Source organism: Etheostoma spectabile, chromosome 19 (assembly GCF_008692095.1).
Source record: "Etheostoma spectabile isolate EspeVRDwgs_2016 chromosome 19, UIUC_Espe_1.0, whole genome shotgun sequence".
In the NCBI taxonomy this organism is placed as follows: domain Eukaryota; kingdom Metazoa; phylum Chordata; class Actinopteri; order Perciformes; family Percidae; genus Etheostoma; species Etheostoma spectabile.
In genome coordinates, this window is record NC_045751.1 from 18,722,749 (window position 1) to 18,734,720 (window position 11,972).

General features: G+C 37.8%; 1 protein-coding gene across 3 annotated transcripts in view; it reads right to left on the reverse strand.

The window, feature by feature from the left end:
* Positions 1-11,972, reverse strand: part of dock11 (dedicator of cytokinesis 11) — a 102,373-nt gene that overhangs the window by 7,106 nt on the left and 83,295 nt on the right. For all 3 annotated transcript variants that reach the window (XM_032544768.1, XM_032544767.1, XM_032544769.1), the window contains 9 exons: positions 9,570-9,627; positions 8,323-8,429; positions 7,092-7,214; positions 6,307-6,420; positions 4,455-4,601; positions 3,663-3,873; positions 2,868-3,058; positions 1,933-2,033; positions 125-263 (listed from right to left, as the gene is read on the reverse strand). In XM_032544768.1, coding sequence (XP_032400659.1) covers positions 125-263; positions 1,933-2,033; positions 2,868-3,058; positions 3,663-3,873; positions 4,455-4,601; positions 6,307-6,420; positions 7,092-7,214; positions 8,323-8,429; positions 9,570-9,627 — 1,191 coding nt within the window. The remainder of the gene's footprint in view (positions 1-124; positions 264-1,932; positions 2,034-2,867; positions 3,059-3,662; positions 3,874-4,454; positions 4,602-6,306; positions 6,421-7,091; positions 7,215-8,322; positions 8,430-9,569; positions 9,628-11,972) is intronic.

The following is an 11,972-nucleotide window of genomic DNA, read 5'->3' on the forward strand; positions in this document are numbered from 1 at the left end:
TGTGTGTGTGTGTGTGTGTGTGTGTGTGTGTGTGTGTCATTGAGGAACAGGGTGTGTCTTGCTGTGAGGCGTTAGAGAGTAAAGGTCCCTCCGCCAGAACATTGAATTGTTAAAGTAAGATTACCTGCTCGTGGATGATGTCCGATAGCTCCTTCACCATGTCTTTGAAGTTGCCCTTGAGACCCTCATGGTACTCAAACTGGTCCTCTTTGATCAGACGCTCGTTTATGTCCAGAGCCACACTGCACGCCTGGACAAAACGCCTGCAAATAGCAAAAGTTAAATGACAAACTTAATTGTTTAAATCCCTTAGAAACTAGGGCTGCATAATATATTGTTTCTTTTCTTGCCATCGCATTATCAACTTGTGCAATAAACACACTGCAAAAGTTTTTCCAGTTGAAAGACAATGTGAGTAATATATATATAATAATAATGAGTAAAATATATATATATGTATATATATATAATGTTGAAAAAGATTTTCTTTCATTTGTTTTTTTTAATTTAACAGGCAATTTGTTGTGTTTTTGTAGAATACTGAAAGCAGAAGAACTGAGAACACTTTGACATCTGTTTATTCTGTATATCAGTAATTCAACAATGTTATCGCATATTTTCCTCATATTGTGCAGCCCTATTATAAACAGTTTAATAATAAAAAATAAGGGCCCTGAAGGGCCCCTAGGAAGCTTTGTGTGGGGGAGAGACATGTATGATGGGCTCATGGTTTTGTCATTTATACATATGTTTATATGGTTTATGGCTTATTGTGTGTTTTGTGACTATTTTGTTGAATGGTATCAAATATTGTAGTTACTGTGTCATCTTTTCTTGATTTTTGTCTGGGTGGGTTGGCGAAGGGGTGGGTGGTCATGTTGGAGTTGTATGTTTTGTATGTTAATAACAATAATTATAAAAATAATATATTTATTTTACCGCTGGATGCATTAGCTCGGACAAATCAAAGTAAAATGTATTTTTAAAGATTATTTTGTGGGGTTTTTTCCCACTTTATTTCAAAGTGACAGTGGATAGACAGTAAAGGTGGGAGAGAGAGGGGGGATGACACGCAGCAAAGGGCTGCGGGTCGGTTTTCGAACCCGGGCCGCTGCAAAGGCCTCAGCCTACAGTGCATCTCTTATACTGGGTGAGCTAAAGGGCTCCCGAGTAACGTATTTTACTGATTGAATATTATCTATGATAAATACCAATAGACTCATACATTTTCTAATCTGTGTCTAATCTATTAGCAGCAATATAATAGCAATGTGTAAAACAAACGTCAGCAAATCAGAACCAAATAAAAACCTCATCCAAAGTGGTAACGTTATGGTTTGGAGGAATAACACTACATTTCATATAAAGGTAAACAGCATACTGAAGATTAATATAGTGAACCTTTAATGTATGTTTTATAGAAGCTTCTTTTATAGCCAGCATGGGCAAAAAACCAGAGAACACTACACACATATGCAGTAGTTCAGTGAGAGAATCAACAATGTTACGGATTAAATAAAATGTGTTCTCGCTCAGATTTTCTGCATAACTGATGTAGTTTCCCATGGCAAAAAAACCTGCAACTTGATAAGTAAGCGCTATTTGCATGGGCTGTGTCCATTTACATAATTAATGTATCGGCTAAGCTCATGAGGTTTTCATTTATGACGTATTCCGCCAGCTGATAATCAGTTTTGCTTACAGATTAAATACCAACTACGGAGTGATGCCGTTTTTTGAAGGAGTTGATTAGTAAACTTTTTTAGCGGATTACAAGCCGGAACTCCTATTAAAAATTGGTCGGGACCAATTAGCTGTGCAGCATAAATTACCATGGCGATCTAGAGCTAATCATTCTAGCTCTTGTAATACACCCCTCAGCAATGAGGAAGGAGGAACAGCTTAGTCATTTAAAAGACAAACAAATCGTACCTGAAAATGTCCTTAAGGTCTTTTACTTTCTTGTTGCCTGACTGGTTGTATTTACTGTCATCCAAGAATGCTCTGGCGTAGGCCATGGGACCGGCATTCACCTGTAGAAAAACATGCCTGGGCGTGTTAAGCATTCTTTCACTCCATTCAGTGCACAAACAGATGTAACAACCAGCATGTACCATTTTTGCTTTCTCGTACCCCTTAAAAGGACCTGTTCAGACTTGGCATTACAAGTGGATCGATCCAAATGTGGAATCACACACCTAGTATTAGAGTGTGATTGGACTCATTTCTTCACTCTATATGCACATAAATATGTACATCATTTGCAAATACATATTGAAATGAACAATCCTTTTCGTAATTGTTGCATTGTTTTTGTGTATACATTTAATTTGTAACTCCTATAAAAATCACAAGTTATTACAGAAACGTGCAATGACTAATAAAAAAAGTGTTGCCTTCAGTCTGTCTAAAAAGATCGACGCGCTCACCAACGCACAATTATAAACCTCATGCTACTTACTTAGGCTAAGGCAAAAGCTCTGCGTGGAGGCTCAGCAGAAACATCAATCAGACTTAAGTCTTATAGTGGTAGGGAAAATCCTACCTTCAATGTGGCCCAGGACATTGGCATACACACTGCTAATAGAATGTGGCCATAATTGGCACAAACTACTTGCGAATGTGGTCTGAGCAAACAGATCTCAATGTCCTCAATACGTTCTTTACACCGGTACTTAAGAGCTGTCTACTTGAGACCGGAGCATTCAGGACACATGGTAATGCCAGGCGTGAACAGGACCATATACTGACCCCAGGCCAGTATGTTTCTTCTTTACACAAATGTGTTATCTAGTCAAACTTTACAAATGAAAATATCTTTGTCTTTAACTTGGATGTGTCTCTGAGGGACTGGGACCTTGCTTTACCTGCACAGAGACACAGCCCTGCAGTTTGAGCTGCAGCTGGATCATGTCCACCTCCTGACTGGAGCAGAGTTTGGTCAGCTCTGCTGTCCGCGCCTTCATCTCATCTATGGCAACATCCACCGGCTTCAACTCCAACTGCTTCTCCCCCACCACCTCCACGCGCTTTTTCACATACGGGAAAGTGTTGGCAGCTGAAGATAAGAGAGAACAGGACAAACTGGTTGGCGCATTGCACGCGAAGAACACAACATGCTTTGGGATCATCTTCGGGTGATGCATGCAAGCAATCAAATGCGATGACAAAAATGATGACTTTATTTTCTGCTGTTCAAGCATCTAAAGTCAAACAGACAGTCAGAGAATTGTCTCTCTGCGTAACAACTGGATGTTCACAATGACAACTGCATGTGTTAGGTCAATAAGAAAGAACAACAAGGCTTGAGGCTGCTTGTTAATAATATGGGATAAGCCAGAGGTACTTGAATAAGATGTGGCTGGGAGTTTCCTAAAACTGTACACGTGCACAGAACAATGGGTGAGCAGCCAAAGAATGTTATAACCACATCTGCTCTGTAAGATAAGAGTCAAATTTTTGTACAAACACTATTAACTAATACTTCAAATGGGAGAGATGAACAGCTGAGGTTTTTGCTTTGTAGTCTGTGTCATCATTACAACAAAGATAAATGCATTATTAATGTGGTGTAGTTTCGAGAGATAGCTGTGTGCCTGTGGTGTATTTTAAGAGACGACACAGAAACTCAAATTGTTTGTGAATGAGTGTGTTTTATGTACTTGTGAGCACGCTCCTTCTCTTGCACTGCTCCTCCACCCCGCCGTGTTTCTTGCCCGACAGCGTGTACGGCGTCTCGAACACAAAGCGGTTGATGTTGTGGCACTTCTCAAAGTCAGTCTTCTTCTCCGGTGCCTCCTTCTCGTCAAAGTAGGCCTTGACAAATGTCACCTGGATGTAGGCGAACTTGGCATCCAGGTCTTTGGGGTTAACCTACCGAAAAAGTAATTACCTTTGATAAAATAAAATTGCAAAGACAGATCCTGAGATAAGATAATTGAGGCTTGAATGGGAGTAATGTAAGTGTCATCCAAAAGCAACATTGCCTTTCGCTAATATCACCACATCAATATTTTTGCACTTCATGTCCTTGTATTGGTGTCTTTGTTTTTTTGTACGTTGCTTTCATGTGTTATTTATCTTGCATTCCTGACTGCAGATCAAGTTCGGAGAAAAAAAGTGATGGAACTGAATTGATATCACCATGGTGATAAAACATCCCTCTACTTAAAACACCTGACTGCTACAACCTATGACGCCCCATTGACCTCCACTGACTCACAATCAATGTTAAACTTGTCAAGTGAAACTCATATATAATACCTCATTAGAGAGGAAACTAAATATTTCCCACATTATGTTGGGCAAGGGATATTTTCCTAAAAAGAAAAAAGCCAGGCTGCAATGCCAAATTACTTTATCATTTTTAATTGTATTTTGGCCAATCATTTACATCAAATACTATTCATTCCAAACATCTTCCACCTTTTCCTTCCCACATTTATCTACCACACCTTATTTGAGTCCTGTATTATCTTGACGTTTTCCGGCCCAAACTTTTCCCCGTAGAGTGTCACTAGCCGTTGAGAGATTTCGGACAGGCCAGTGAGTTTGGGCTCTTTGTAAATGTACTCCTTCCCATCCTCCTCCTCGAAGAAGCCCTGCAAAAAATACACATGTTCACTCAATAAATACAACAAGAGACAGTTCACCTGAAGTGTGCGGGAAGAAACATGCACACAAAACACACAAATATTTTGGTAATGAGTCTTAAAAAATTTTTTTTTCGTCTGGGCTTTTAATACAAAACGTTAGGTGCCAATATCATCATAAATATGGCAGGATAAGACTTTTTCCATGTTGTTTTTGCCCTCTGAACAAGTAAGATGCAACACATCCACCACATCTGCATGACACGTTTTCTGAAAGTGTCTGTTTACTTCTAACTTCACTGCAGCTATTCACTTTCATTTATTACATCCACAGTCTTGAACTTGGTTGTCGCTGAGCCATCACAAAGCTGTAGTTGTAACCTTTGCATGTAATTATAGTTACTGTGTTTCCCTCGGTTGCCAAATTATTTTTGTTGTAATTCCAAAAACTATTTTTAAATAATTTTTTACTATCTAATTATTTTACTACCGGAATTTCAACATTTGGAAATGTTGGCACATTTCCATTATATACACGAGATTGGAAAGGGATTGTAACGTTTGCCTAATGCAATGTCAACAAAAGGATTGAGATGTTTAAACATCCATTCTCTCTGTGTCATGTGGGCTGGGCATTCACTCTGAAATCCAATACACAGCTTGTACAGATAGCATCATATTGCATTTGCTGGGCACTTTTTCCAGTCATTAAAATGACACTGAACATCCTGCTTTGTATTTGTACAGTTAAAGTAGTCTTAGGGCTGCAACCAACGACTTTTTTATTTTTATTATTATTGTCAATTAATCGGTTGATCATTTTCTCAATTAATCGATTAGTTGTTTGGTCTATAAAAAAGTCTGAAAATGGTCCTAAAATGTCAATCAGTGTTTCCCAAAGCCCAAGATGACACCCTCAAACGTCTTGTTTTGTCCACAACTCAAAGATATTTAGTTTACTGTCACAGAAGAGTAAAGAAACCAGAAAAAAAATCTCATTTAAGAACCTAGAATCAGAGCATTTTATTATTTATTAAACAATTACTCAATTAATTTAATAGTTGACAACTAATTGATTAATTAATTATTCTTTCCAGCTCTAATGTCTTGTAACAAAATTGAACGTCAACACCTTCTTTTTTTTAATAATTATAACAGAAAATGTCACATACAATACAGATGTGGATTCTTATCACTATCTGTAATCTACAACTGCTTTATACTTTAAATGCTGTATGCTCCTTCAGTTAATTACGTCCCTACAGCCAGAAGGCAGCAGGGCAAATATGTGTGATAAATGTACAGCAGTGCAGAGCCATTGGCCAAGATGATCCACTGTACATTGATTAAATCATGCAAATTAAACACATACTTGTGCACGCATCAAGCCTGTTGGCTCTAACTCTGTATTCTGTTACTTTGTGTGTGACATCCTGGGGATGGACAGAGACACTTTACAGTTTCATTTTAACTAAATATTTATTTGTCTTCCGTATATTTTAAAGTTTCCTGGAAAGGTGGGAATTCCTGTTTACTGCAATCCTATATTGACTATTAACTGTGAGAATGATTCCTCACCCCACCTATGTCATTTACATTCCAATGTGCTCAACTTTTTGCGCACAGCCTAGTGATGTGTGCTTCAGGTGCACTTTGTGCCTAAGGTTACTGTGTTGTACTTGCACTTTACATTAAAGCTGCTTGACGATCTTACCTGTCCATAAAAAGCCACTCTGAAGTATGTCCCAAGCATCCTGCGGCCTGAGTGTATCACCTCCATTATCTTGTTGTAGGCTCTGTGCAAAGTGTCGTACAGTCGGCTTAGTTTCTGGAACAATAAGACAGATGGCATTGGAGTTGGACTATTTCCTTATTGCATGTTTAAACAACTAAGCAGCGTGTGTAGCAAGCCAGGGTGCCTTGAAAATCCATTTTAGTTTCACTTGAGATAATGATTATCGCTATTTAGGCACTTTAGAAACTCTTTGGTGATAGATGTGAATGTGAACATGTTAGCCTGTCTATAAGACTGGTAATCTCACTTCTTGCTCCGCTGTGTGTAGGGAGGCTCAAGGCTCCAGTAAACCTGACCTTCCCCCATCCTGTTGTTTTTTTAAAAGCAACAAGGAAGAGCCATAAAAATTCCTTGATAACATCTAAGTTGCATTCCCAAAAAGTGAGACTGTGACATTAATAAATGTATTTTAAATGGTCTAACTGGTCTCGACTTATGTAACTAAAGTGGTTCCATTTATATATCAACCTGCTGAGTGCAAGGCAACAAGTCGAGGAGTTTAATGAGTGGAAAATTAATATCGTAAACTTTACACACAAGTATTTATATCAATAAAATGTTTCTACAAACCAAAGACCTTACATAGGTGTGATTACTAGACACTCATAAACATGGGGACGTTGATGAATCACTTTGCAAGGAAAAGTAAGAAACAGTGGCTGCATGTTTACAATCTATCTGTTCAAGGGATGTTGCCATAGTACCTCATACTCGTGACGCTTCTCGTAGATGGGGACAATAAGCTTGGCAATGTGCGTGATGAGCTCATAGCGTTCTGCTTTCCACAGTGCCTCCACACAGACCTCGAGGTGTTCGACCAGGACTTCCTAAAAAAGGGGTAGAAAATGAAGAGGTCTCTTATTAATATGCATTAACAGTATGAAGACATCAGACTTAAGATTTAAAGGTCCTTTATTATTCCGATTTTCAGGATCATACTTGTATTTTGGGTTTCTATTAAAACATGATTACATGCTTTAATGTTCAAAAACACACTATTTTTCGCATACTGTCTGTCTTAATACACCTGTATTCCCCCAATGTCTGAAACTCTGTTTTAGGGCCTGTCTCTTTAAGGCCCCATCACGAAAAAAAGTCTGCTCTGATTGGTCAATGCATCCCCAGGTTTTCCACACCTGCACTCTCTGGGTTTCGAGACCATTATTGCAGCCGGGGGAATGACTGTAACAGTACTGTAATGGCACTTTCTACCTATAGTATATATGTAATAATAATAATAATACATTTTATTTAAAGCACCTTTCATGACACCCAAGGTCACTTCACAAACAATATATATGTAGTATAGTCGTGACATCACACCCATACAGAAGTCCTGACGGCTCGTTTAAAGGCGCAGTTTCTGAATACAAGCTGGGTGCATTTCTCTGTGAATGGGGCATTTTTAATACTTGACTTTAACTGTATTTATACAGCACCTCGACCTGTTTTATAATCAAAAAAAGACATCTCACTTTTTACAATATGGGTACTTTAAACTGGGTATCATTTGACCTTTTTTTAATATTAGTGCTGATACAATACCCAAGTTACAGTGCCAATACCAAAACCAATACTATTTTTGATACCTTAGAGAAAAACAAAAAAAGCTAAAGTTCTCAAAAGTTAAATATTGTTTAAACACAAGCAGCCATGCATGAACTAACTCATAATCAAATAGAAAAGAGGCAAAATTAATTACTGATTAATTATTAACACAATTATACATTCGACCAGATATTCGGGGACAGTTTTTGATGTGTGGTGCTACAGACACATTTTGCTGACTTACAAATAAAAGTACTGACTTGAAATACTAGATGTAGAATGACTATTCAGCCAGCTGCTTGTTTGTGAGGTACAATCAGGGTATCTGAATTGACTAACTATTGCCTAGGTTATTTTTGTCACCAAATCCTGTCCGGACGGCCACACCTCAGTGTAATAGACATCTTGCATTCCAGTGTCTTCCCTCATGGCAGCTTCCTCTTCAATATTCAAGGTAATCCTCTTAAAGGCTGCAAGGCCGCTGGGGAACAACTCTAACAAATGAACAGCAAAGACAAAGTAAAAATACTGGTTCACAGACTGTAGATTTCTAAAAAAACCTTCTACCAAATACTGTATTTCATGTAAGTTCTGAGGTTGCAACAGGTGTAGCTTCACAGCAAATAGTTTTAAAAACATTTTAAACAATCATGAGTATTACTAGAAAAATGGGTGCTGTCAATCCAGGAGTGGGCTTGTGAGATGGGTAGGGTGGCGGCGTTTGAAAAAAATGTCATATAAACGGTTTTCCAGATTGGATATCTTCACTAGAAAATGGGGAAAGTACCTGAGCTTTCTGGAGGGCTCCTAAGAAGCTTTGTGTGGGGAAGAATTGTTTATGATTGTCTTATGGTGTTGTCATTTATACACATGTTTATATGGTTTGTTGTCTATCTTGTTTCTATTTTGTTGGTCTTGAATATTGTAGTTATTGTGTCATCTGTTCATCTGGGGGCGTGTTCATGTTGAGAGTTGTATGTTCGTGACAAAATGTAGCCACATTAAGTTGTTGATACAGAAACTTGTTTGTAGAGACGTGTACTGGTGCAGTTTGACTAGACGGCAAACAAATATTTTCATAAGCGTTGGCTGTCAACCAACCACAAATTATCTTTGTCCGTTGACATTACTTAAAGATAAAAAAACAAACATTTGCCTAAATAAGTATTTCACGGCAGGTTTTGCATTAGATAAAAACATGACCATAAAAAAGAAGAACAGCATTGTGAGGCTTTGTATTTGCTAGATGTCACTCTGCCGCTGTTATTGTCAGTCTGTGTTTGCATTCTGTATCTAACAACAGTCATCAAACAAAGGGGTGTGTCTTTTACAGTGTAGGTAAATCTTCCTGGAGAACCACAATGTTTTGCTTGTGAAGGTTAGGTCCACTGTACAGCTGTGTGTACTGTCTGTGGGCATGTCCTTGTGTCGGTTAGGAATTGTGGCTGAAGTTTGACATAAGCAAATACCTTTTTTAGCTCCTTCCTCTGAAAACTAATAATTCATGTTATATTACAGTTAATAACATGTGTAAGCCCCAAATGGCGGTAAAAGCAGTGTGTGTGAAAGTGTGTGTGAGAGTGTGCGTGAGGATGTGTGTGTGCGTGCGTGCGTAGATGTGCGTTGGGCCTTACTTTTCCTGTGCAGGTACTCTGCAACCAGTGCAGCCACATGAACGTAGCACATGGCCGCCTGTGGAGACAACAACAAACACCTGCAGATTTAGTGTAAGTTTCTATAGCAGAAACACAAAACATGTCCTTCTGTATGGAACTGAAAGGGGAAACCTCGCTATATTATATATATATATATACATATATATATAAAGATATATATATATATATATATCTTTATACAGTATATAAGTACAGTATATAGAATAGAAATAAAATAGAATAGAAAATAAAACTAAAACTAAACCAAATCAAATGTTTTAGGATATTTGCTGGGTTTGTTGTGCTGTCTTCTCGTCTTTCTTCTTTGTGAAAAAACCCTTTTAGCCTTGCTTGTAACATAAAAAGGTTAAATAAATAAATGCACTTAATCTCAAGCGAACAATGTATCAACTCGACCACCCAGGTTCAACTTCTGCGTTTACCCAGACCTTTAACCTTCCTCTGGAGAGGAACTATAGAGTCTTGATTGTTATTACAATCCCATTAAAGTAAAGTAGTAGAAGAGCAGAGTTTCCCAACATTTTTTTTAAGACTTGACAACGTGTTTATTATATAACTACTATAATTATAAATAAACTTCAGCTTTTAAGTTAGTATCAGCCTCCCTTGCTTACACTGAACATGAAATGGCCAATGTTTATTTTTAACCACAAATACACTTTTTGTTGTAGCTCTACCTAAATAAAATGACCTGAGCTCTGTATTTAATGTTGGATATTGTAAACACTGTAAATGTGGTATTAAGCCAACAGAACTCAACAGAACCCATGTTTATATCATTCTGTGTTGGGGTTTATAGTTAGTGTTTTATTCAGCTTGTGGCCAAGGACCTAGGGCAGCAGTACAACTATGTAAACCATGTAGGTATATTTTTATTGATGTGTTAAAATCATTTTTGTTTATTTTGTCCAGGAGGCACCAGGAGCAATACAGTTAGTAATACCAGAAACGCCCCAACTCAAGAGTAGTTTCCTGTACTGTATCTGTGCCATGTGGGTTTCTCCCCTGCCACGCCTCTTTACAGGGTTGCTGCAGGTTTCACCAAGTCACATTTGAGACTTCTATAGGACCTTTTTAAGACCATTCTTAATGAAATTTAAGAGCTTTATCTCAACATCAACAAAGACCTAGGTTAAAAAAAGTATTGCTAAACTTGCACCAAAGCTGAAGAATAAATCCGTTTCATGTCTGTGGTACAATCCGAAAGAGACTCATGCCAATACTATATAAGTTGCATTTTGGTCTCACTTGTAGTCGTATCACAGAGAAATTATATCTGGACTAGCGAGAGAAAAAACTCCACGGAATAATTAAAAAAAGAGCATTAGAGGTAGCATTGTATGGACGTAGGAAAATCAAGACCTGTTATTATAATTATTTAAGACCTAGAACACAATGCCAATTCAACACTTTTTGATTATGAAATTTTAGACTTTTTAAGACTCTGCGGAAACCCGGCTTTAGGTGACTAGCGGGAAGATCTAAGTGTATTGATTATAATGGGAGGAGTAAATGTGAACACAGATTATAAGCGATTCTTTTGTTCCATGGTCACCAAAGTAAATATTGTAGCCATTGTTCACAAGCCACATAACTCCTGGACATTCTGACACTAAAATGTCATTTTTCAGACGGACACATCAGGAAAAAACAAACTTAGTTTGAAACCTGTTTCTGTCCCAGGACTAAACTCTCACTAGATCTGGCAACACAGACAAGCTATTGTCAACTAATGTTTGTGAACGCCCTAACAAAACAAATCACGTTATGTTGAATAGGTCCTTTAGCTGCGTAAATATGTAGTGGTAGCAAAATAAATATCAATAAATTATGCAAATATGACCTCTAATTGATCCACATTCTCTACACAAGCCCACGCCCATTTAGAAGACCAGAAGTGCTTACCGTTTCATGTCATTGGTATTCTTTAGTAAAGGATTAGAGGATCTTTGGGAATGCTCCCTTGAAACAACAAACTGAAGGACTGACTCACGGTGTAATACCAGAGTGTTACTGTAGTTACACTTTCTGGTACAGTGTTTGCTTTGGTGTTGCCACTGAGCATGGTAATGGGTCAATGTGTCACCAAAGTCATATCACTTTCACTATCACTTTTTCAGAGCATGTTTGACACTGTTGGGCAAGTTACTAAAAAGTAATTAGTTATAGTTACTTCTTCCAAAAAGTAACTAAATTAGATACTCAGTTACAAATTATAAAAGTAGCTGGTTGTTTCAGAAAGTAACTAATGCATTATTTTCAAGTAATTTTTTTTTTAATGCTCAAATTGACCCCCACCTCCACCCTTCTTTAATGGGACTTAAAATACATATGCATGTTCAATTATTTATGGTAAATCTG